Source organism: Perna viridis, chromosome 1 (genome assembly GCF_037379345.1).
Source record: "Perna viridis isolate PV_CMFRI_1.1 ecotype Kerala chromosome 1, ASM3737934v1, whole genome shotgun sequence".
Classification (NCBI taxonomy): domain Eukaryota; kingdom Metazoa; phylum Mollusca; class Bivalvia; order Mytilida; family Mytilidae; genus Perna; species Perna viridis.
Window position 1 is genome coordinate 31,596,132 of NC_142445.1, and position 26,308 is coordinate 31,622,439.

A 26,308-nucleotide genomic window follows, 5' to 3' on the forward strand; every position below is an offset into this window, starting at 1 on the left:
ATGTTCAACTGAAAGAGGCCTATTACTGCTACAGTTATTGTCTCATTCATACATTACTACAGTAAATCCATGCAGTTTGCATAATATGTCCTGAAGATGTTGATTTTTAAACCAATCAATGTGCTCTTAACATCAAACATCACGACAAAAAGTGCCCTTTTGAAAAAAATTTTACCATGCCCTTTTCTAATCCTAGATTTAACACTGTATGTGACATCTTGATTGCATTATCAAAATGAGAAATACTGATCATTTCAATTAAATGTTGCAATTTTACTTCACATATTCTTTGGATCTTCATTTAATTAAGGCATTTATTGTGTTTTCTACATTTAAACTGTGAATAAGGCACAGGAATTTGATTTAGTTATGACATGGGTCAGTCTAGGAAAGGAAAGTTGCAATATTTTGTTGAAACGTTTTTTGTCTTCCAAATAAAGGAAAGTATTAATTAAATCTACTGAAGTATCAGAAGTGTCATTAATGCAAGGAAGTTTTTTTATCTTCTATTTTAATATACAATGTATATTTGGTGGGAAAAAAAGCCATACATATAAATCAAAAAAGCAGAAAGCTGTTTGTGCAATAATTTATTAGGTCACAATATCAGAATTGGCATGGTCATGAACTATGACCATCTATCCCCCAATGTGTTAGTTCTTGGACAACAGAAGTTGATCCCCCACACCACATCATGGCAATGAACATTGTGAGGGTTGGCACTTCCCATTTAGTACCAGCATGTAAATTTAACATTTCCCCTTTAAAACTGTAATCAAGGGAACCCAGGGCATGAAAATTCCCATTTCAAGTTACCCAGTAAAGTGAAATATTGTATGGGAAAGCCGGGTTATTGTTGGTATACCCTGTCTGAAAAGTCATTTTTTGCAATTAATTTGATGGTGTCTTTCGGTAAATGCCCAACAGGGGTTACGTTTATTATTGGATCCAACTGAATTTCTATGTAGACATGGTTTTTTTTTACATTTTACTTTATATGGAAAAGCAGAGGATGCTTACCCGGCCAGGACACCTGGTCCATGCTCCCTGTTTTTAGTGGAGTCCAGTTGCTCATTTACTTTTGTTTACTTTATGTATTATTTTATTTATTTATGTATTTAGTTGTTAATGCCTGTTTTGTCTGGTCTTTGTGCCTGGATTACATTCTTTTGATTTCCCACAAGAATCTTCGTTCCCTCAATTACTCTTTAAAAACTTGGTAATGTGGCATGTGCCCAGCATCTGAAGTGAATATATGGATAAAACATAAATATCTCAGTGTTCTAGGATTTTTCAGAAATTGAAATTTCCTCAGGAAAAATCCATATAAAATCAACTTTCCCACAGTCAATGACTGCTTTCTGTACAAAACAAATCCTTACAGCATATGAAGTTTTCAACTTGCCATGGGAAAGTGTAACTAAGTACCTGACTTTCCCTGACCCAAAATTCACTTGCCCCAGGTAACGGGAAATAGGAATCCTAGAACACTGTATCTATTATTTTATTTTTATTGCACATAAATATGATAACTAACATAATACATTCTGTTAAGATCATCACTACACAATTCCTTACCTACTGCATGTGATATTCTGTTATATGTATTTAACCATACTATTGATACTTGTGTAAAATTAAATCATTAGTTCTTTACATTGATGGGAAGTTGAAAATGTACTATTACATGCAAAGCTTAGTGTACAAATGTACATATAATACTTTAGAATATCAATTGAATTTCTTTGCCCTGGACCTACAGTGTAGTACTGTTTGAGCATTTCAGGGTTTTCAAATTTCAATTTTCTTTTCATGGACTTTGGCAGATTCATGTTTATTTAGGAATTTAGTACCCAGGATTTGACACTTAGTCTCTGGCTACATGTAGGTAGTTTAAAGAACTGTGGTACCAATTAAATTTTCTTGACAGTATCCTTTTAAAATTAGTAGAAACAGGACCAACAGATAACTCTGGTACAGTACCCTGACTCCAGGTTTTAACCTAAAATTTTGGCTTTGGTACATTGTAGCCTACAGCTTCAATTTTGGTAGTCAATATGTATAGCTCTTTACAGTCACAGTAGAAATTTTAAATTTAAATTTAATTTCAAACCTTTTGTATGTCAGACAGTCAATTGTTGGAATTTTGAACAAATTACTGGATTTAATTTGAAAATTAGAAGTTCCCAAGACCAGAAAATGAATTGTGAGTCTTTTGAAGGACTAATGTTAAGTTATTTTATTATTATTATTTTTTTTGGCATTTTTTGTATCATGCAGCATGTATCTTATCTTTCAGGAATTAGCTTAAAATGCAGCTCTACAAATTGAAAATGCTGTTAACTGATCTTTGGAAAGACTTCAGTTTATCACAATGAGTGTTGTCTTGAGAGTTGGAGCAGTTCATACGGACTTTGGTAAAGATGGAGGATGTGCAGAGTAAGTACCTGTAGCACTACATTTCATTTCTTTTATGACATCATAGTGACTTTTTAACCTCTAGTTGTGATGCCCTGACTATTGATAAAATTAGTCATTTGTAGCTCACCTGGCCAAAGGGAATTGCCATCACTTGGCGTCCATTGTCGTCGTCGTTAACAATTATACAAAACTCTTCTCCTTTGAAACTACGTGACTGATTAGAACTAAACTTGGTATAAATGTTCCTTGGGGGTATCCTGCATAGAACTGATGTGGGGATGTTTGATTCGTCGAAAAATGTTACTAAATATAGAACATAGGGGTCCAACAGTAGTTTTTCATATATATCTCCAAAACTGTTAGGTTTAGCTAAATTCAGACAGAATAAAAGTGTTCAGCATGATGAGATTTATCTCTGGTTTAAGTTTTGTTTTAATCTGTTAAACCATGTTGGAGTTATTGCCCTTTTTCAACGATTTTTGCTATTTTTAATGTTATTTCTTTCAAAAATCGTCTCCTCTGACACTACTTGACCAATTGAGACCAAACTTGTTACAAATGTTCCTTGGGGTATCCTGCATAGAACTGTTGTGGGGATTTTTTATTCGTTGAAAAACATGGCCGCTATTAAAAATAGAACTTAGGGGCCAGACAGCAGATTTTTGCATATATCTGAAAAATCATTAGGTTTAGCTAAATTCTGACCCAGGTAAAAGTGTTTGAACATGATGAGATATATTTCTTGTCAAATTTTCTTTTTAATCCTTTAAGGTCTCACTAACCACTTCTAACGTTTCCTTTACTTTACATGTTAAAAAAGTAATTTTCAAAGTTTCACTGTGAATTCCCAGGACAAATGACATCTTAAAGTTGCATACCGTTGCAAAGCTTGGAAAATAAGGCTTCCAAAATCATTATGCTAAATGGTACGATGATTGTAGAAATTCTTCACAAAATTTACTTGAATAAATAATACTGAAAAGCCACATTTTTACCTGTTCTGCTAACTGACACAGCATGAAGGCAAATTACTCACACATGTAAACAATATTCATACACTTGCGTAGTTAATTACATAAATGATTTTAAAGTACACATTCTCAGCTTTATTTTGACTACTTTAAATCATAATGCACACAAATAATGCACTTACAATGCATATGTCAAGGTTCAGTGTGTTTTTGGTACTACATAGGGGGGTGGCCATTTGACCCGGAAGTGGTTAGTGAGACCTAAGCAATTTTTGAGTTATTGGCCTTTTTCAACAATTTTGCAATTTTTAATGTTATTTCTTTTAAAAAATCGTCTCCTCTGATACTACTTAACCAAGTAAAACTTGGTATGAATGTTCCTCAGGGTATCCTGCATAGAACTGATGTGGGGAATTTTGATCCATCAAAAACAATGGTAGCTGTTACTAAAAATAGAACATAGCGGTCAGACAGTAGTTTTTCGCAGATATCTCCAAAACTGTTAGGTATAGCCAAATTCTTTCAATAGCTGAAATGATCCTTATTATTAGGACTACAAGTCTTATCCCTGAAAGTTGTCAGATGACTCCTTGTAAGTTATTGCCCTTGAAAGGGGAAAAATGACAATTTTTTAACAGTTTTCAGTCAATATCTTGAAAACTATGATAAATTAAAAGAAACTTTCAATTGTTGAAATGATCCTTATGATAAGCCCTATCAAAGACTTCTTGAGTCAAAATTGTTGGACAACTGCTTGTTAAATTAATTGCCTTTAAAAGGCAAAATTTAACCAGGTGGCGATTCAGGCTCCTGGGAGCCTCTTGTTCATAACTGCAATATGAAAAATTGTTACAGCTATTTGAAATAGGCCAGTTCCAATTTCAATACAAATATAGCTAGGCTAGTTAGTAATTTAAACAGCTCTCTTGCAAAGCTTAGTGTACAAAATGTACATATAATACTTTAGAATATCAATTGAATTTCTTTGCCCTGAACCTACAGTGTAGTACTGTTTGAGCATTTCAGGGTTTTCAAATTTCAATTTACTTTTCATGGACCTTGGCTGATTTATGTTTCTTCAAGAATTTAGTACCCAGGGTCTGATACTTAGATTTCTTCCACTGTCCTACTTACAGGGATGGAAGTTTTCTTGGATCTGCAAATTTTCTTTTTTTTGGTGGGGGGGGGGGGGTGATTTTGGTTGGGGTGTTATCTTGGTGGCGATAGGTCATCTCTGTACTTAACTACCTAGTGTTTATGTTAATGTGAATTTTCCCTTTTTTTTCATGCTAAAAAATATAATTGCACACAATTTTGAGCATACGTTGCATTGCAGGAATTTGACTAGTAAATTTGCAATTTCAGCTTTGTCCGTTTCACATGTTGCAAGTTCTGTTCCCGTAAGAGATTCTTTTTTTGTCTAATACATTTTATTGGAAGACAAATAGGTGATTAGTACAGGTAACGACACATTTGGATTGATTAACAAAGTGAACTATATAACCCTTGTTCATAGGCGATAAAAATTGTATAGAATGTACTGTAGAATTCAAAATCAAGGGAGATTACTCAGTAAAAGACACTAAAATTCAATAGGGACTGTTGGATTTTCAATGTGGATTATCCTAAGGGCAGACAGATTGTAATGAATGATTATACATTTCATCATACAGACCTATAAAGGAACTTAATAACAGAAATAAAAATGTGTAGCCTTTTTTGGGATGTATCATATTACAGAATTTGCATGATTCTTAGCTGGAGTACTACTTAATAACCTGAACATTTTTTATGTTCTTAATTTGATTTCTTGCACAAATGGAATAAATTTGTGGATCTGATTGTCTGCTTTCAGCATTGACTCCTATGATGATGGAAGTGCTCCTGAGGATTATTCAAGACCTCCCTCCCATTATTTTCCTGGCTGTTTTGGATTGCCTTATCAGGTAAATGTGGTTAATTAAATGAATTAACACCTTTATACACTCTATTTAGACCTAAGTTTGCCACTACATTACATATTTGATGTAAAGGATCCCATTTAAGATATTCTTTGCTTTTTTAATAAATCTTCAAAAACTTCGTTTGGCAAAAATAAAAGTGCATTTTCTATATAGTGGAACTAGTCTTGAAATATCATCCCTTCTACCTAGCAGAGGTGGCCTCTAATATCAAGTAGTTTCTCAAAGGAGGTTACACTTTTCAGAAAATTGACATAATCATATAACACATGTAGCCAAGAAAGAGCAGACAATGTTATGCTTTACCAATGGTTTTCATTTAACGTATGAAAATTTCTGCTTTAAAAAATCAATTCCAATCATACCTTTATAATAAAAATGATGGTTTTTAACATAATTTTACAAGCTGTTCTTGTAGACATTGTCAGTTTATTAAAATGCTTCATATATCATCAAACAGATAAGAAATGACATGGTCGTTCAATAGAAAGGTTCTAGTCTGGTTTTACTTTACTGAAGAATATAGAGAAATGACCACTCCAGATGAAATATGAATTTTGACATCCTGGTAAAATGCATCTTGGTTACATGTAAGACCCAAGAATCTAGTTACATTAAAATGTTATGTACATGCAATAATGTTTAGTGTATCATTTAAAAAAACGTTGCATATTGATCAATTTGATAGTCATGCAAAGGCTAATTCATCTATTATTGATTTATAACAAACTTTAAGGTAGACTGTTAATGTTCTTCACATTTGAATACAAGTTTGAGATTGTGAAAATATTCCCTTACTAAATTGATGTAGTGAAATTTGATTTAAGAAGAATGTACAGTGACATTTTGAAACCGATGAGTATGTTTGAAAAGGAATGATAACAAAACTTTGAAAATTTCCACTATGATGCTTTTGTAAAGATATGTAGCAAGTTCACTTTCAGCTGCCATGATCTTTTTACCTTTTTAGGACCATAACTATGGCGCGCCACCTCCAGCAACGCCACCTCCCAAGGTTTCATCTCCTCTAGGATTTGTTGACAAGATTAATGGTCATATTGAAGTTGAAGAAGTTTCCGTAACCAGCCGTATTGTACAACAAGCCAATGTAGATATAACCAGTGACAATGTTGATGATAGTGTTACAAGATGTATTTGTGATTTTACTCATGATGATGGTTACATGATCTGCTGTGACAAATGCAGGTTTGTGTTCATGTTTTCATTTTTAGGTTTTCTTAGTATTCTAAGTTCTTCAAGTTTTAACAATTAAACACCACTATTTTTTTTCAGGGAGAGTGTATTATATGCAGTTATCAAAATTAGCACCGGTCCAAGAGACTGTGACTGGTTAAAAAATATTGCAGTCTGATATATCTGGAAGTTTTGTAGGTCCATCAGTCTGGTGAAATTTTAGCCCTTACCCAAGAATAAAATATGCTTTTTGCATATCATGACCTTTTTTTTTTTTTTTGGTTATCTTGAGTTGATGCATTGTACTATTTTTAGAATTAAAATTGACCATGAAATGAGTGCTGATTGGTCGATGTTTTTATCTTTTCATTCGGAATCACTTCCGGTCTTTGGCAGTCACTCAATATATCACTGATCAAGAAGTGTGTCGTTCATCAATTTAAAAACTGGCATTTATGGTAAAATACATTGATGGGGCTATGCCTGGAAAATCCATGAAGAGAAAAGTAACGTAGGTTGAAGCAAATGCTATATTATGTAAGTGTTTTTTCATGTTTTGATTTGGTCCTGTAAATACAAGATGTTTACAGGTCCTACTGTCCTGTATATATGTTGTCTTAATTCCTTTGACTATATATGTTGTTACAAATATTAGGGATAATATTTGATAAATTTGTATACCACATTTTTTACCTCATTAACAATTGTTAGTCCCTTATAGGATATGTGAGATGTATGCATGTGTTGTTAAAAACCATGTAAATTACTTTCGGTGTGAGGTTAATTGGTGTATATGAATTCTTTTTGATTTCATAAAATTATAAAAGCCTGTTAAGAATTAAGTTCCATTCTTATTTGGCTTTTATGGCATTTTGGTGTGTATAATGTACGCATTGATACATAGAAATCATTTGCAGAGCATGGGGGTATATGTAATGCATCAGTATATGAGAATTGGCCACAAAAAAAAATGTAGTGTGAGAGAAAAAGAGATCACATAATGTGAACAAACGAATTGGCAGTAAAATGTTACTGAAAGAAGGTTTATCTAATCATCATATACATCTTAAAAATAAGTATTGAATTTTAAATGATGTTTTCTTCAAATCATTTTTAATGTCTTAATATAACATGCTGAAGACAAGAATTGCACAATATTATTTTCTTATAAAACAGGGTTAGAGAATAAAATGAAACAACTATTAACCAAAAAGTAAAAAGTCTTCTTTTGTCAAACCCTGTTTATGAAATGCTTTTGCTGCTGAAAATGAGTATTTTGAAATTTATTTTGATTATTTCTAATGATTTTTGTCTCAACAGTGACAAAAGTCGCAGAAGGCGAGACTTAGGTTTTGCTTTTCCGCCGGCCCCGATGACGTCCACAAACCTATTGTTAAGTTTTCTGATAAGTTCATTTCAACATGAACCCCTTATGTTAGGTCAATGATATTTGGTGTACAGATGCTTTACCATAATTGCATCACAAATTTATGCCAATTTTACACATATACCCCCATAGTCATCGTCTGTTGACTTAAAAATTCAATGTTACAGTTTAATGTTAAGTTTTCTGATAAGTTCATTTCAACATGAACCCCTTACGTTAATCAATGATATTTGGTGTACAGATGCATTACCATCATTGCATCACAAATTAGTGCAAATTTAATGCTTATACCTCCGCAAGTTTAGTGGCATTTTGTAGTGGTTACACAAAAATGATAATTTTATAATTTTTTATTATTATTCAAAATATGAAAGCAACACAAAAAATAATATTTAACAAACATGCCATTAAATTGACAATATTGAACAGGGGAGGCTTATCTCTGTGATAACAGTTTATTTTCCTTAAAAGTATGTTTTGATATAAATTTTAATAAATTATGAAAATAATGTTAAAACCAAAATGGAAATTCTGATTTTTCTGGACTTCTGATTTTGTTTTTTAAGTTTTATAAGCCAACTCATACATCCTGTGGCAATATAAGTTTCTTTTACATTTTTGTTGAAAATACTGTATCAATGTAAATAAATTGACCAACCAAGTTCAAATACTGATCGTTCATTTTACAAATTCTACTGCATTCAAGCCAAAAAAACTTTTTCACATGTGATGACCTTCAAAATTGCACTGCATACGATATATAAATGCATATTATTCTCTTGAAAATACAATATTTTGACATTTAGGAATTAAGAAGTAAAATTTCACTATGTAACATAGTTGTCTTTGTTCTCTTATAGATTTATCTGTTGTTTTGTTTAATACCAAATTTAGGATTTACAAAATGTATAAGTCTCAGGCCACTTTTCTTTTTTAACAATTGATGTCGGAGATATTTTTTTTTTTTGGTTAAATATTTATTTTACAATTCAGAAAATGTGCATGTGCAGGAATGTGAATAATACTACATAGTATTGAAATCTCGATAGAGTAAACAATTTAGCACTAAAATTAGTGCTGTGTCTTAATTGAGGTTAAGTTACTGCATTTGCTGAACCATTTATTAACCTTCCCGTCAAGATGCAAACAATCCTGATGACAAATTTTCAAAATAGGAACTTTTTTCTGGAGCAGACACAAAAATTAATCTGGAAATTTTTTTTTAACTCGATGTATGGATTGATTTCAAATTTTTTTGTGGGGCTTAATAAAGATTGAGCATACATTGTAGGCGATCACACATCAATTTCCTGTAGAAGTGGAGGTATGCAACTTCATATTTTTTATTCTCAGTAAACATTCAGTTTTCTGAACTATAACGTTTATTTTCAGTGTTTGGCAACACATTGATTGCATGGCAGTTGACAGGTCAAATATTCCAGATAACTACTTCTGTGAGCTTTGTGAACCTAGACCTATGGACAGAGAACGAGCTAGGCAAATTCAAGTACGGAAAAGGGAATTTATTTTAGGAGGTAAGTTCCTGTATTAAATTCATATCTGTGAATTTACATGTATATTTGAATTGCAAAAAAAAATGAGAAGATATCCTAGCAAACATTAAATGATGTAGAATTATGAATTTCTGTGTACAAGTTCTACTGATCTTTAATTTTTTCGACATTATTCAGCTGATTCCAGTACAGACACAGATCCAGAAGAACCTGCTAATAGGAGAAGGTCACAGGATATGATAAAAAAGTGCAAGACCAAACGAAGAACTAAGACTATGAAGATCAAAGATGAAAAAGGAAAAAGAATGACAAACTACAGAAAAGATATTAAAAAGGAAAAGGAAAATAAAGATACTAATAAAAAACTTAGGGTGAGAAATTATCTTCAGTATGTAACATGCTACATGTGGTTTAAAGCTCTTAATCTTTCAGTTGGGTTGAAGCTTATTCATACTTTACCCAATATCAAATGCACTCTTTGGTAAGAAGTAAAGATAATTATATGGGAAAATGGGGGGGGGGCACTGTTCTACCTATGTCAAAAAATTTTCAGCTTCTTTAACTCCTAGGCTGTTGATATTTTATACTAAACTTCGTAAGAGTATACTGAATCTTGGAATGGGTTTTTATACTTCTATGACATCTACTCCCTGTTAATCACAAAAAAAATTTTTTCCATATACTGTGGTAAATTAAGTCTCATTTTTCTCAGTTTTTATTAATCACTAGTTGCTAATATATTGTAGTAAGCTTTTTATAGGGATCTTGTGTTGTGAAATGAATTTTCCTTATTTCGTTATGGAATGCTTGGATATCACTAGTGAGCTGTCCCTCACAGATTTTTTGTTTTATCTGATGTCATTTTTTATGGTCTGAAATGTAAAAACTATTTTGGTGTTGCATGCCAGTTTAAAGGTGAAATACTTATAACATAGGTAGTAAACTGTTTAAATTCAAAGTTTTTTTGTTAACATTATTTGTTAAATTTTTCACAAATTTAAATTTCAAACTCTTTATAAAGGTTAACTTTTATTATGACTATGCTATCTTTTTTTTTCAGATTTCCTTAAAAGAGTCTTTCAGGAAGAACATGAAAAATAAGGTAGGTACTGTTATATGTTTGTTCTTTTTTTTTAAATTTTCTGTATCAAATTCACTTTAAAGAGAGTGCAGAATGATCTGATTTAGTAAGTAAGGCCTCAGAACATATTAGCCCAATGACAGTATAATGAAATGTACACTTCAATGGAAGTAAAATAGAAACCTGAAACTGTTAAAGATAGAACAAATGTTTGGTGCTTGATAACATTATAAACAAATAGGACAAATATTTGGTGCTTTATAACATTGTAAACAAATAGAACAAATGTTTGGTGCTTGAGAACTTTGTAAACAAATAGAACAAATGTTTGGTGCTTGAAAACATTGTAAACAAATAGAACAAATGTTTGGTGCTTGATAACTTTGTAAACAAATAAATCAAGTGCAGAAAGAATGAATTTAATGCTGACAAAGAAAGTTGATTTCGGGTAAAAAGTGTTTATATCACCATTTATTGTTGATTTTTTCCTATGATTGATATATTTTGTTTTTATATATTCAGCAAAGTAAAAAGCCTGGATTATCATCAATGGAATTTAATGATAATGCTCAGCAAGATCCTTGGGACAGTTCTAATAGGTACAGTATTATCAAAAGATTTAGTGTGTAACTTCAACTTATAGTCTCAAGTTTTCTCCTTGGATAGTTCAGTAGGGCTGATAAATCGAGGTATAATTATACCCCACGTAACTAAGGTGGAGACGGTATAATGTTTTTGACTCGTCAGTCCATCTTTTGTTCTCCAGACTTTTTTTTTTACGCTTGCAGATACAGTCGACTCCACTTAATCGCATATCGCTTTATTGCATATTTTGGTTATTAGCATAATTTTCTCCAGCACAAAACCATTTCCTATTATTCTATTAGGGAAAAAATCGCTTATTTGCATAGGCCTTGCAGGTGCATTTCGGTTCATTGCATAGAGAGTTTTGCCTCATCCAGGTAAAGACAGGTTTTCCCAAATTCTGTTTTAAGGCTTCGGGTCATAAATATGTTGATCATATTTATTGTTGTAAAAACTAGACTATCATCAATCAGGAGGTGTTAATAATGGATTAAAAACATAATGGACATAAAAGACAATTTAAATGATTTCTAATTACATTAAAATAAACAAGCACCTAGGTGAACAATGGCTTCTGACGACATGCCAAACATCACCTTATGATGCGGCTTGGGTTATTTTTTGTCCCTATTTAAATTCTTCCGACTACAAATGATTATCAATGTAAATTTAATTTTCTTCAATGAGTTGAACAGTTTTTAGTGAGCTTGGGTTACTAGGCATAAATATCAACCGAAAGTTAAAAGTCATCATTCATGCAGTACAATGTCTAATGAAATTTAAGTACCCTCAGGTGCCCCATACGATCCACACTTCATAGGAATATATCGAGGTCAATGACTCGTATAATACACAACTATTAGTGTACAATGGTGATTGAACAGAGGAACAAAAATGCACAGACCATTTCAAAAGCCCAGAAACTGCAAACATTGATGAATATTACACTGAATCCCAGCTGAAATATGAAATATGGGATTTTCTTTCATAGAAAGGTCAGGAAATTACTTGACTATTTATAGATGAGAAACACATGGTTTTACTTATAAATACGCACAACGTAAAGAAGGTCAATAAACAAGACAAACACAATATATATTATGATTTATTGATAAAAGAACAATACAATGAGAAATTCTATAACAATTAAATACAAGATCAGAAATGTTGAACAGTGATATCCCTGGTTGATCCACAGTATTGTCGTCTTACCTGAACTCACACTTCCGGTAAAATCGTAATTTCGGTTACAAGAGTAGCCCGGTTATTTGCATAATTTTTACAGGCAAATAGGCTATGCAATTAAGCGGAATCCACTGTATTGACATGATTTTTGGTAAATGAATTCACCATGATAAGTTATAGGACATGTTTGTGTTTTGTTCCTCTCTGATTTTTACCCAAATTACAGGCCTCAGCAAAATTCACGGAAATTTTTTTTTTTTAGCTCACCTTATCGAAGGCCATGTGATCTATTGGCATCACTTGTCGTCCGTCGTCGTCATTGACAATTCTTCACAACTCTTCTCCTCTGAAACTACTAGACCTATTAGAACCAAACTTTGTCTGAATGTTCATTTGGGTATCTTGCATAGAGTCAAAGTGTGGTTTTTTGATCCGTCAAAAAACATGGCCACTGTTACTAAAAATAGAACATAGGGATCACACAGTAGTTTTTCGCATATATATCTCCAAAACCGTTAGGTTTAGCCAAATTCTTTCGATCGCTGAAATGATCCTTTTATTTAGGACTACTTAAGTCTGCAGGCATAGAATAAGTCAGACGCCTTCTTATAAGAGTTATTGTCCTTATCAGGGGAAAATGACAGTTTTTTTTTTTTTTTTTTTTTTTTTTTTTACAGTTCAGCCAGTCTTGAAAACTACGATAGATTTAGACTTTCATTTACTGAAATGATCCTTATAATAAGTCCTATTAAAGTTTTCTTGAGTCAAAATTGTTGGACAACTTCTTGTCTAATTTATTGCCCTTGAAAGGCAAAATTCAACCAGGTGAGCAATTCAGGTTCCTGGGAGCCTCTTGTGTTTTCGAAATGCTTGCAGATGGTGACATGATATTTGGTATATAAGTTGATCATGATAAGTTACAGGTCAAGTGTATGTTTTGTTCCACTATGATGATATTTACTTAGGATTAATTAAAACTTAAAGATATCACAGTCTGGAGTTTGAAACTACCATTTTGAGTTACAGAAATTAGAAGATAAAGAAAAAATCATTTTCAAAATTCTTTTTTAAATTTTATTTTGTTGCAATCTTCTAATGCCAGAAAAACAATCTGTAATTCCTTTTTTATCTGGGTCTTTCTACATGTAATTATATTTGGAACAAATTTACTTGAGTATCCAACATGGGAATGTGTGGGGTATGTGAGCATGCTCACTAAGGTTCTTTAATTTCTGTAAACTTATCACGACATGGAACATCGTACTTATATGTTAGTAGCACAGTGGTTGTGATAAAAAAAAACTCTTGTTTAAAAATTACTAAATAAAATCATCACTTGACGACTTGTTATATATTTGATAGTTTTTGTCTTGTATTTTAGTCCTTGGGTTGACAAGTATGAAGAAGCAAAAGAGAACCAGTATAGTTCAGATATGCAAGCTATACTTGGCTTAAAGAAGCTGAATGGGTCACTGTCAAGTGTAAGGTTTTTTTTTACGATATAAATATGGTCATAAAATAAAAAAAAAGTGTTTATACTATCATAGAAAGGCTTAATTGCTGTATTTAAGAGAGCAAGTATATACCAAGGGTCTTCTATGTCTGCTTAATGTGGACTGAAAATTCAGTGTTGACATGTCGGAATTCAATTTTGATCCTCATTAATATCACATTTTAGAGAAATATGTATGCATGTGCATGTAACCTTCATACTGTCATTTTATGTTCGCCAAATATTTTTAGCAATTGAATTGTACATTTTGTAATTTCAGTCTGGAAATTACAATTATAATAGAAATGGAAGGATACTTGTACAGTTATGCCATGTTACAGAAGTGAACAAAAACAGAAAAGTATGATATTTTTTGGTTTGCATTTAACAATGAAAAGTTAAAAAGTAATTTTAAATGAATAGCTTATATTCTTTTACTTCTAAAGTTGTCAAAATTATATGGTTCTTTAACTGAATAATCATCCAGACTAAAAAATAAGCTTATAGATTGATTGAGATCATACTGGATTTATTTTAGATTTTTATAGTATCATTGAGAAGTGTGAATGCTGTAACTCTGCCTGATTTTGCATTTTAAGGGATTAGAAGCATCTGAAACCATTGGGGAAGGGGAGGCAATCATTGAATACACTGGTCATGTTATGCTGAGAGAACAGTTCAATAAAGAAAGCTTTTACAAGAGGTAATGTTTATACAGCTATTTTTGGACGGTGTATTTTGTATGCTTGTTTGAATACAAAAAATATAATTTAAATATTAAGTAAATTTTCTGCATTTCTCATTGCAGGAACCACTGGATTTATCAAGCTTTCTTTTCCTAAATTGTCTATAAATGACATCAAACGACTAAATCAACAACAGTACAATACTATTCTTGAAACAGACATACTGTGAAAGTACTTTAATTCGTTGATACCAATTTCTGTGGGTTCTTGAATTCTTGGGTGCAAGGTTTTTAGTATACAAGTCAATGGAAATCTCTTTTTTGTTTGGAACAAAAGTTCATTTTTTGGCTTACCCACAAAAACCACAAAAATTGATACCCACAATAGTACTTTCACAGTATCATTTATATAAAGAAAACCTATCCTGAACTATTCACATAAAAGTATCTAACGAAATTTGTAATTGATGCAAACTTGTAAAGTTTTGATAAATTTGTTTATCCTATCATCAAATGAGATGAAAGGTTACAACTCCATGATTTTCTCCCTTAGGTTGAATCCTTTTGTTTTATTCAACTCGATGTTTGACAACATAGAGCTGTGCATTGATGCTACTTCCTATGGAAATATTGCCAGGTTTATTAGGCGATCATGCAAATCAAATGCTGAGGTTAGTATTATTTTTTACACATACAATAATTATTTTTAAGTTATCAAAACTTCCTACACAATACATGATATATTTGCTAGCATGGTATTTAGAAATATGGAAGAGGAAAATGAGTGTTCTATTAAATTTTATTTCCTTTTTGCCATTTTTCGCTTATATCGAAATGACTTCTTGCACTTGTAATTTCAGTACGTTATATTTGCATACAATTTGCATAATTATATATTTATACTCCACACAATATTGCAGATCTGTGCCTTGTTTACTGCCATAGCGTCATAGTTCTACCTTTGTACGAGATAAAAATGTACCTCATACATGTGTGTTTCTTGCTTGTATGAGAACAAGAAGTTGACATGAAGTGTTCAGTTAGCATTGAACATAACTCAGTTTCCAATTCAGGCACAGGGGCTCATTACAAGACTATATAGGTCATGTACAAGTGAATATTCATTGCCAATAGTTTAAGCTGGTTCCTAATCTCGTTCCCTGGTCTATATCATAAGCTACCCAAAGATCGCTACATTGTACCTCTTAAAAAATATCATACACGTGTATTTTTGTGTTGTTTTGCTTGTTTGAGAATGGAAAGTTAACTTTTAAAGATGTAATGATTGGTTAGCATTGGATTAATATTACCCAGTTTCCGATTCAAACACAAGGCTCATTACAATTGACTACATATCCAGCCATTGCCAGTTGTTAGCTGGTTCTGGGTAATTGAAAACATTTGGGTCATCATGGTTACAAAAGAGTATGCCATCATATCAAGGGAACCAAGATTTAAGCAAAAATCACCAGATTTTAGAGCATATCGCATTCATGCCATTTGGTATGTTGAAAGTAAGCCAAAATCAGTGACAGAGAAAATCTGACGATAACTGACTATGAAAACTTCAGTCTTTGATCTTTAGTATTCCTTCCGTTTGAGTTCATAATTTAAAGTCATGGGTTATAATGAGTAAGACAAATTGGAAAATAAAAAAACCTACCATTTAGAGCCTTGCCAAAGATTTTTGAGGAAGAAATGTAGATAAGTGTATTACAACACAATAAGGATTTTAGATATATATAGTTCATATTTTGAATTTTCATTACAGGGTTTTGTGGATCTTAATATTCTTCTTACCAACACATTTTCATTTTGGATTAAATTTGTTGATTTTTTTTTTTTTTTTTTTGTAGGTCAAACATACATTTGAAGATGGAGAACTGACTTTTATTGTTGTTGCTACTAAAGTTATACCAAGGGGCTCAGAAATTACAATACCATATGATTATAACTACAAAGAATGGTAAGAAAAACAAATGTTAAAATTGTATGCAACTTTTATGTCTTCTGGATGAGATGTATAAAGTATTGAACAAGTTACTATTGGAACTCGGACCTTTTGATAAGTTAATGATGATGGTCTGATTTACTGGAAGTCTTCCAGAAGTCATCGCATCTACCCAAAAGAACTTGAGATAAAGGATACTACAGACACTGTGAAGTCAGCCTCATATCTTGACCTACACTTAGAAATCGATGGTAAAGGAAAACTATTGACCAAACTTTACGACAAACGTGATGACTTTTCATTCAGAATTGTCAACTTTCCTTTCATCTGCGGCAACATCCCTTCGGCTCCTGCGTATGGAGTGTTCATATCACAACTCATACAGCTTGCCAAAACTACGCAGACTTTTTGTATTGCGCTAGAACTCTCACAAATAGGCTTCTGGAATAGGGTTATGTTGCTACAAGATTGAAGTCAGCACTACAAAAGTTTTATGGTCGTCATCATGAACTCATGGATCGGTATGATGTATCCATCAGCATCATGAAAACTGATTTATTCAACGGGTCATAGTTTGCCTTTCCTCGTTTGTCTACCCCGGACTTGACTTTTTATGAGCAACTCGGCGGGTTTTTCTACAAAAGCAGAGGACGCTTACCCTACCGGTGCACCTGGTCCATGCTCCCAGTTTTTAGTGGTCCGAGTTGCCCATTTACTTCTGTTACTTTGTATATATGATTTTAGTTACTTTATGTTCTTTGTTGTGTGTGTCTGTTTTCCATGTCTGGTCTTTGTCCCTGGATTATATTCTTTTGATTACCGCTATAACCTTGGTTCCCTTGATTACTCTTCCATTCATGCTTCTAGAAAAGTAATCTTGTTACAATTTGGTCTCTATGATAGTTTAAGGTTTTGAGATAGAAATTAGTATGCAATTAGAAAAAATGTGTGAAGTAAAATTTCATTTATGTCAGTGATAACAATATTGAATGCACTTTATTTCAGCACCTATTGTGTTGAATGTGCCTGTCTTAGAAATAATTGCCCAGTTGCAAAATATTTCAAGAGGAAGCAAAATGCACAAAACAGGTATGTATTTATATAAAAATTGAATTTGTTTAATAGTCGTACAAGTTCATCATTCCTTCTTACCGGTTTAGAGATAGTTATCTCCCCACATAATTACTTGTTAGCACACATTCATGAATGTGATGTGCAGCTTTTTATATTACTTGTATAATACATGTATCTGATGAAAACTTGTTTTCTTCCTGCACAATCCTATAAATATATATTCTCAACAAATTTGAGCTTCTTTATTGATCAGGAACTACTTAATCTTTCTCTTTGCTATGTATGTTGCCTGTGAATGGCAAAAAGAAATTTTTGACATTGGTTTGATATCTAAACACAATTATACAGCCCACATTGTCAGACCATTAGCATGATTTTTACTTCATTCTTATTTTTTTGTAGGAAAGAGAAGGTTATTACTAAGAGATCATTAAGACAGGGTAAATCTCCATCAAAAAATGGGAGAAATTCAGTTAAAGTTGTAGTAAATCAACATCCGAAGTCACCAAAATCACCAGCTTCTAGTCTTCCCCATTCTCCAACAAAATCACCTATTAGAAAGTCCATTAGTGTGGAAGAATCAACAATTAAGGAGGAGGTAGAGGAGATTGAACCTGAAATTCCTCTTCCTCCACCTCCCTCTGTAGTATCACCAGTGAAGGAGGAGAGAGCAAGTGAGGTCAAAGAGGTAAGGTGTAGGGGAAACATTTTGGCACCAACAGTTTCTATGAACTGTTATAATGTAAAACAATAGGGGCTGTTCCATTAAAAAATATGAGGTAACAGGGGAAGGCATATTATCGCAAAGGGTCACCCATAGAACCCTCATATGTTTTACTGGAACAGCCCAAAGACCTTATGAATGTTATACAGTCAAACTTTGGTAGCTTGAACTCCAAGGACCATTGAAGATTGTTTGAGTTAGAGGGAGTTTGAGAAATTGATGTTTGTAGATTTCCTGATTTTTTTTTTCGTTGCCGATCCGAGTTCGACTTTATTGTTAGAAATTGCTTCCTTCCTATGAAGTTTTTTTTTTGGTCTTGGTTATTTTTTATTCGCTTTTGGAATGTTGTGTTGATTTGTTGACTTTAAAATGCTGTGTTTACTTTCAAAAACTTTCAGAGTTAAGTTCCTTCGTCAATAATTTGTTGACATTAAAATTTCTTTCATGCTTTCATCATGCTGACTTCAGAACATTCTCAAACTTCTTTCAGTACTTTGTTAGATTGAAACTATCTAATTAGTGATCATGACTTAAATTACCTGTAATTAACTAAAATGACTCTTTGATTAATGATAGGATTTCAGTTTTTCACACCTTTTATAACCCAAGCTGACAAAATGGCTGATGAGTTCGAGTGAAGTTTGACTGTAGGTGTTAATTTCAAACTTTAAAATTTTAAAATCCTAAGATTTGGTTCAATATTCTGTCTACTACTATATTATGATAATTGTAGCATGTTTTGTCCTTGCAGGAAGCTCCCATTGATCACAATACAGATAGTGGTACAGATCATCACGATACTCATAGTGAAAGTGAAGAAAATCCATCATCAGAAAGAACAAGAAGAATGGTAGTGTTTACATTTATTATGATAAACGAAACAGATATGAATACTTTATGTAGCATTTTCCTAATCATACAGTAATATCATTCTTTGTGGGAAGTGATGTTGCATATGACTTACTTCTTATTCTTTCGAAAAGATTGTAAGTCCAGATTATTCTTTCGTTCTAGAAGATGATTATTTTAAAATAATTATATGATTTCCTTCTACATTCGACGTTCCTTCAAAAATTTAACAAAGTATTTTCATTAGCATCTTTCTTCCTTGAAAAAGATTTGTTAAGAACTTGATTTGCATCAATACAGAGATATAAAACTTTTTGTGTATTTGTTTGTAGTCCAGGGAAGATAGGAAGATGGAAGCAATTATGAAAGCTTTTGAAAAAATGGAAAAAAGGCAAGAAAGGCGAAAGGAAGCTCTTGCAAGAATTGAAGGAACAAAAAAACCCACAAGTAACAAGACTGCTGAAGATGTTAAGAAAGAAAAGGGTAAAAGCAAGGTAAGAAAATACTCCTTTTCCAAACAAACAAAATAATGAACTCTTAAACCTGGTAAACTACTTTGATTTAATCAGATAATAGTTGTACGTGTTGATGAAAATAAGTGGCAAAAATTCGTCATTCCATATTTTAAACTTTCTTGTTCTTAATTTTAAGTCTGTTGGATGTTAATTCTTTTTGTTACACGTACATACAATATATTGTTAGATCAAATTATATGAAACTGTTCTTTTTGGTTTGGATTATGATTATGCTTTAGTGTTACATTTACTTTCAGGTTCATCAAGATCCAAAGGAGTCCAAAAAAGCAAATGAATGTGACAATAGTGCTGAAGAAGAAAAGAAAGAAGCAGCAAAAGTAAAGTCTGAGAAAGTGGAGTTAGAAATTAAAGATACCTCTCCACCTCTTGTGTCTCCTAAGAAGGAAGTTAAAGTTTCTCACAAGTAAGAAAAAAAGGTTTTTCTATCACATGTTATTAGCTGCAGTAAATCTTTTTATGACCACAGTTTATTTAACTTCATTATGCATGTAATTCGAGGTTACATTAAATGTATTCAAAATGTTTTAATATTTGTTTATTATGAGGAATGAAATGAAAACTTAGTTCTTGCATTCATATAAATCCCTTGTGAGCATTCTTGAGTCAAAATCAATCAATTATTACATATACATAGACCTAAGAAATACATTATAATTTTTATGATTAAAGGTTTGGGTTCATATAAATGCAGAGTGAACTTCACTGTGTTGTCCTAAATATAAGCAAAAAATGTGTAAAATAGATCATTAAAATACTCTAAGGATTATGATGCTACAAGATAATGCTCGAAAAACTCTTGAATCCAGAAACTTCTTATTCTCTTTTATTTAAATGATAGCTGATCTTCTTTATTCCAGATTATTTTATAACATGATTATTGACTACTCATAGCACACATGTTTTGTTCTATACTTTCAGAAAAAGAAAAAGGACATCATCTTCATCTAAAAGGTAAGTAATATAAGTAAATACCTGATAAAAAGAACAAATCTGTTTAATAATTGAAAAATCAGATTATTTAGATCATAGCAGAATATTATTAACGTGTATATGTGTATACACACACATGTATATAGCCAATCATTGTCTTGAATAAACATTTTCAATATTGTTGATGCTAATTGTCTTGTAATTAACAATTTTAGACATTCATTCATTTATTTCCTCCATACAGAGATTTGATATGAAACAACAGTATTTATATCTATAACAGTGAGATTCACATGGTTAAATTAGAAGAAAACTAACTTTTATAGAAAGATAGATAGATAGATTTATAGCCTAGCTGGCCGATTGGTCTAGGGCACTGGACTATGTGCAGGCAGTGTAGCCATAGATGTCGCAGCGGTACGAGTTTAGAGTCCCACAGTGGGAACAACCAAAAATCTGCATTGCAAATTTGACAGTTCTAACATCTTTTCAGACTTTTATATACTAGATGTTGATATATATGTCAAGTACTATGATTGATCTTATTTTGTAGCTTTGATTAACAATTTAAGACCAGTTACACCTGATTTTATTATATTTCAGAAAAACCAGAGCTCAGAGTACAAATACTGTAAAATCAGAACCTCAGTCACATGATGAAGGAAGTAATACTGTTCCTAGTTGTCCATCAACACCTGTTTCAGCACCCCCAGATGTACCAAATACTCCTCCATCATTTAAATTCTTGAAAACAAAAAAGGTTAGTATTTAAGTAAAGATGAATGGCAAACACTTACCCAGAACAGGTGTTCGCTAGAGATTTTATGATACATATACGGTCTGCATTTTGGTGGTCGGGGGTTGATTTATCACCAGTTCATGCTTTGGAACTTCCCTACTGTTAAATATAGTCCAATGTAATTTCTTTTATATCATCCAATACGTCTTTTATAACCTGTAAATATGTTTTTGGCAATTATTCTGCTTAATAATAATCTATTATTTCTGCAAGTAAAATTAAGATCTAGTCATGGGATAATGCTCTGTTGATACTTTAGAATGTGATTGAAAATTAACTTTTGGACAGGTAGATATAGGAGGTTTTAAAAATAGGGGAAAAAGGTGAAACAGAACAAAATTTGTAAATGTGTGTAATGTTGGATACCATTTGACTATCGATTATATTTTTACTTCTGACATTCAGTATATACATATCCGCAAAAATAGTTGTAAATGCAAATGTATGGTCATAGTTTTATTTTACATCATGTAAACTTTGAAATTTCGTTCATGCTACTATTTTCGCAAGAATCAAATTCCCCCATTGCTAACAGCACTTAGGTTATTTACCAGTATAGTGATAATGTTTTCCTATGTAATGGGAAGCAATTTTAGGTGTTGTAGGTAGTAGTCTTTGTAAGAATCATGCTAATTCTATAATACATGTATGTGAGACTCCCAAAAAAGGTACACATCAGGGAAAAAGATTAACGGTCATCCACTCGCCAGTGGCGACCAGAGATGTGCCTGGGTGACCATTTTTTTATTTTAATATCCCAGCTGGCAAATTGCAAAAAAAAATATTGTAAACAAAAATGTGGTCAGAGTTTTAACTGGTTACCATTTGATCAGAAACGTAGTGTCCTTTGTTAAATTTTGATCGGTAACCAGTTCTAATAATACGGAAATTGTTCATAACCGATGTCAGTTTCTTATTTAGAATTGCTTATTAATTTCCACATCCGGTACTTTGTAAAATGTGGAATTTTATTTCTGGGGTTAAAAAACCCCAAGAAACCAACACCACAGCCAAGAGAAAGACGTACCAAAAAGAATATTAATGATGATAAGGAAGGGAAGAGGTAAAGTCTTAAGAGTTTGCTACTGAGAATGAGGAAGGGGGACAGGGAGAAGGAGAGAGGCAGCAGGAGAGAGTCAGGTGAAAAAGAGAGAGAGAGTCAGATAGAAGAAGAGATAGAGGTAGCAGAGAATCAGGAATAAAGGGTAGAAGTGAGTGAGAAGCTAGGATGACAACGATTATGAGTCGACAACAATCTTTATTCTCATAAACCACATACTTGGTAAACATATATAAAATACATGCTATACAAAACTATTTACAGACAAGTTAGAAGCCTTCCAGTATTGATGAATTTAGTCAGACATGTCAGAGTGTGATAGTGATTTAGAAAAGGATTCTGTTTGTACAAGACTGTTTGAATATTCTAGAGATTAATTTGTTCAGAATCTGAATAAAAATTAATCTCTAGGCTATTCAAACAGTCTACTGTTTTATGTATTAAAGTTTTGAAATTATATGAATTGGTTGTATAATTTTAATTCATTGAAACAGATATATTATCCAAAGCACATTTCACAAGTCCAACTGCACATTTTAGGGTTTTCCATGATGCATATTAGTAGGGAGGCTATGTAGTGAATGAGTGAATGTGTGTGTGACAACAAATCACACCATACAGTGAAAAAAAAATATCAAGGAACTGGGCTCTTTATTCCTGTTCTGCATCTTGATGTTGCATGAGGGTCTTCAACAATGAACAAATGGTTCATACGCTCAAACAAGTATTTTTATGTACCAAAATTTTGTTCAAAAACGTTTGGGCTACCAACTTTTTTTCTTGGCTAATTGATTTTATACTTTGGTAGCCCAGGTAGCTACTGGCCTCAAAAAGTCAATCTTTACCCCTGCACTTTTTTATTTTTGTTATTACATTTCTTTATAGGTTTATATGATATAATGTATAATAATTCATTCCAATCTGTCTGCTCTTGGGAGATATTCCACATAGCAAATCCAATAGTTTCAATTGTATTTTAGTGTCATTTACAAAGTTATTTTCCTTATTTTTGAACTCTATAGTACATTCTATTTAATTCTTGTCTCCTAAAAACAAGGGTCATATAAAAAGCCATATGTTGATTTCTGTTTACTGCAGCATTTTAAGCAAAATATCCAAAATAAAAATGTGTAGGCTCTCCAAACATGAATCACATTTTGCATGATTCTTATCTGGAGTACTACTTAAATTCTGACTGATTTTTATTCTCATTACACCAGAACATTGAAAATATGACTTAAGTTTTTTTTTTTTCTCTGCCTTGAAGGTACTACTTAATTTTTTGATAGAAGGTATTACCTCCTTATACATTATGTAGCACTAGCTTTTGCTTTATTTATTGATATGTATGTAATTTCTTAATTTTTAGCATTTAATGAATGAATGGTTAAGTGAGAAAAATCAGGATGTTGCACCATTGCCGCCTCCTCATCCATCTAAAATAGAACCTTTGGAAGTTCAAGTTGAGGAAGTAATGTATGTTGCATGTAAACCAAGCCCACGGAATGCTTTAGATCATCTGAGAAGAAACAGTACAAGTTCTGGAAGTAGTCCGTATAGTTCTCTTGCTTCTTTGAATAAGCAGTGTGGAGAAAACAGCATTGGTTCTGCCAAAAAGGTAAGCATGTTAGATTTGCTAATTAGATGTAGTTCAGTTAAGCTTATTCTTGCTTTGTTTTTTTCTTACAAAACTTATAGTTCGTTATTACAGCTTTTAATTTCCTCACAATGTTCACCAACTGAATTGAGTGTGATCAAGAAAGTGACACTGGATATTGAACACAGATTATAAAAAAATGATTTCATCCGTTAGAATATGGCAAGTCTAGTGAGTTTACCAGAATATTTCCTCTTCGTATATTTTCCAAAAATATCCTCAGGTTAAGATTGTTTGTCAATGTTTTTTCTTTTATTATTTTAACAGGCTTATTGATATTTCATATTAAAATCCTATTATTGTATATTTCCAGAGATGGCTTCGACAAGCAATGTTTGATAAACCTGTACCTGGCACCCTGTCAAGACCAATGTCTCCCTTAGGACCTGCTGGTGGGTCTAGTCCAAACCCCCATGTTAGCTTACCTAGCCCTGGCGGCTCACCTCCTGGTGGTTAGTATATGTATATGAAGCAAAAATCATTAAAATTATACTTTATTAATTAGTCCATTGCAGGAAAAATTCATAGATATTTGTCATTTCCAGTAAGGAATTAAAATAGAAAATCTAATAATAATCCAGTAATGTTGGCATACACATAGTGTTTACCTGTATTTAAGTATTTAATGCAGTGAATGCCGAACTGAAAAATCCTTGCTGCTCTGAAGGAAATATTGTCTTTCAGATTATATTACTCCACTTAAGAAAAGGAGACTTGCTAGTTACAGAGAATCCTTGGACCAGCCCTATACAGGGACCAGTGATATTGGATCATCTGCTGCAGAAGATGAGGCTCTAGATACAAACAACTCTGAGCTTGTATCATCTGAAGGAATTCAGGTACTGGTATAATACTCCTTTATTGTTTTTTTGCACTCTGGTATGTCACAAGACCAGACAGACACAGTATCTGTATATTGAAAGATGTGTATGTTTACTATGGACTGGGCATTACCTACAAGGAAGCACAGTATTTCTTATTGACCCAATTTCAATATAAATGATGAATAGTTGTTGGCACATGCATGAACAGTAGTCAGGAAATTATTATTTGTAGAATATATATTAGGGATGAAAGTAAAAGGTACAAAATTGATTGAAATGTGATGTTCTGATAGGTGAACATTTGAGGTACTTTCAGTTCTCGTGATATTTAAGGTCAATCATACCTTTTATTTTTTTTGTCTATACATTTCCCTATTTTTTCTTAATGTCAACCTTGAATGAACATACTGTAAATTTTATATGGATTATGGAGTGGGGGTATACTATTTTACCCTTGTCCGTGTTTCCATAACAATTTTTTTTCGTCACAGTTTTCTCAGCAACTACTCATCACATCGGCTCATTCTACCTGTAGGTATGCCATGTGATGGGATCCATTTTCGGAAAAATTTGCCAAAAACTTTCTGTATACCTAGGACTTTATTTTTTGACTTGTTATTTTTGAAAGTTTAAATTTTAGTTACACTTTTCTGGGCAACTAATCACAACGGCTTGAAATGTTAACACATTTTTCCTGTAGGTATGCCATGTTGTGGGATCCCCCCCCCCAAAAAAAATGATCATAATATAAGGAACTTATGATATATATTTTAAAAGTAATTTTTGCTAAAACTGGCATGTTGAATGTTTTTAAACTTAGTATGAAGAACACTTCTCTGACATACTTTTTAATACTTGAAAAAAAAATGAAGAAATTTGGGGTCACCTAACTTCTTGGAATATTTAAAAAAAAAAAACAAAAACAAAAACTAAAATTCCTATCACATCTCTATAGGCTCACTAATCATGTCCAACGTTTTCATTACTTTACATGTTTAAAAGTAGTTTTCAAAGTTTTACTGTGATTTCCCAGCGCGAATGACATCTGAAAGAGTCGCATAACATTGCAAAGCTTGAAAAGTAAGCATTTCAAAATCATTATACTAATGGTACGATGATTGTTAAATTTTTTTTTTTACAAAATTTGCCTGAATAAAAGAAATGGTAAAAATCCACATTACTACCTTTTCTGCTAACTGACGGCATGGAGGCAAATTACTCAAACATGTGAACAGTATTCATACAGTTTTGTAATAAAATACAAGTTTGTTTTTTTTTTAAGAGCACATTCTAAGCTTTATTTTGACTACTTTTGACCAACACACTTAATGCACTTGCAATGCTTAGATCTAGGTTCAGGTTGTTTTGGTACTAGATACAGGGGGGCCATTTGACCCTGAAGTGGTTAGTGAGACATAGAAAATTTCC

General features: G+C 32.3%; 1 protein-coding gene across 1 annotated transcript in view; it reads left to right on the forward strand.

The window, feature by feature from the left end:
- Positions 1-26,308, forward strand: part of LOC148628375 (uncharacterized) — a 34,137-nt gene that overhangs the window by 3,074 nt on the left and 4,755 nt on the right. The window contains exons 2-23 of the mRNA XM_088586284.1: positions 2,300-2,439; positions 5,248-5,338; positions 6,324-6,559; positions 9,327-9,469; positions 9,626-9,819; positions 10,509-10,550; positions 11,052-11,128; positions 13,681-13,780; positions 14,072-14,152; positions 14,391-14,494; positions 15,030-15,147; positions 16,333-16,442; positions 17,433-17,516; positions 17,904-18,189; positions 18,977-19,075; positions 19,407-19,568; positions 19,847-20,013; positions 20,529-20,561; positions 21,144-21,300; positions 23,769-24,017; positions 24,370-24,508; positions 24,741-24,895. Of these exons, the coding sequence (XP_088442410.1) occupies positions 2,375-2,439; positions 5,248-5,338; positions 6,324-6,559; positions 9,327-9,469; positions 9,626-9,819; positions 10,509-10,550; positions 11,052-11,128; positions 13,681-13,780; positions 14,072-14,152; positions 14,391-14,494; positions 15,030-15,147; positions 16,333-16,442; positions 17,433-17,516; positions 17,904-18,189; positions 18,977-19,075; positions 19,407-19,568; positions 19,847-20,013; positions 20,529-20,561; positions 21,144-21,300; positions 23,769-24,017; positions 24,370-24,508; positions 24,741-24,895 (2,892 nt within the window). The 5' untranslated portion in view covers positions 2,300-2,374. The remainder of the gene's footprint in view (positions 1-2,299; positions 2,440-5,247; positions 5,339-6,323; positions 6,560-9,326; positions 9,470-9,625; positions 9,820-10,508; positions 10,551-11,051; positions 11,129-13,680; positions 13,781-14,071; positions 14,153-14,390; positions 14,495-15,029; positions 15,148-16,332; positions 16,443-17,432; positions 17,517-17,903; positions 18,190-18,976; positions 19,076-19,406; positions 19,569-19,846; positions 20,014-20,528; positions 20,562-21,143; positions 21,301-23,768; positions 24,018-24,369; positions 24,509-24,740; positions 24,896-26,308) is intronic.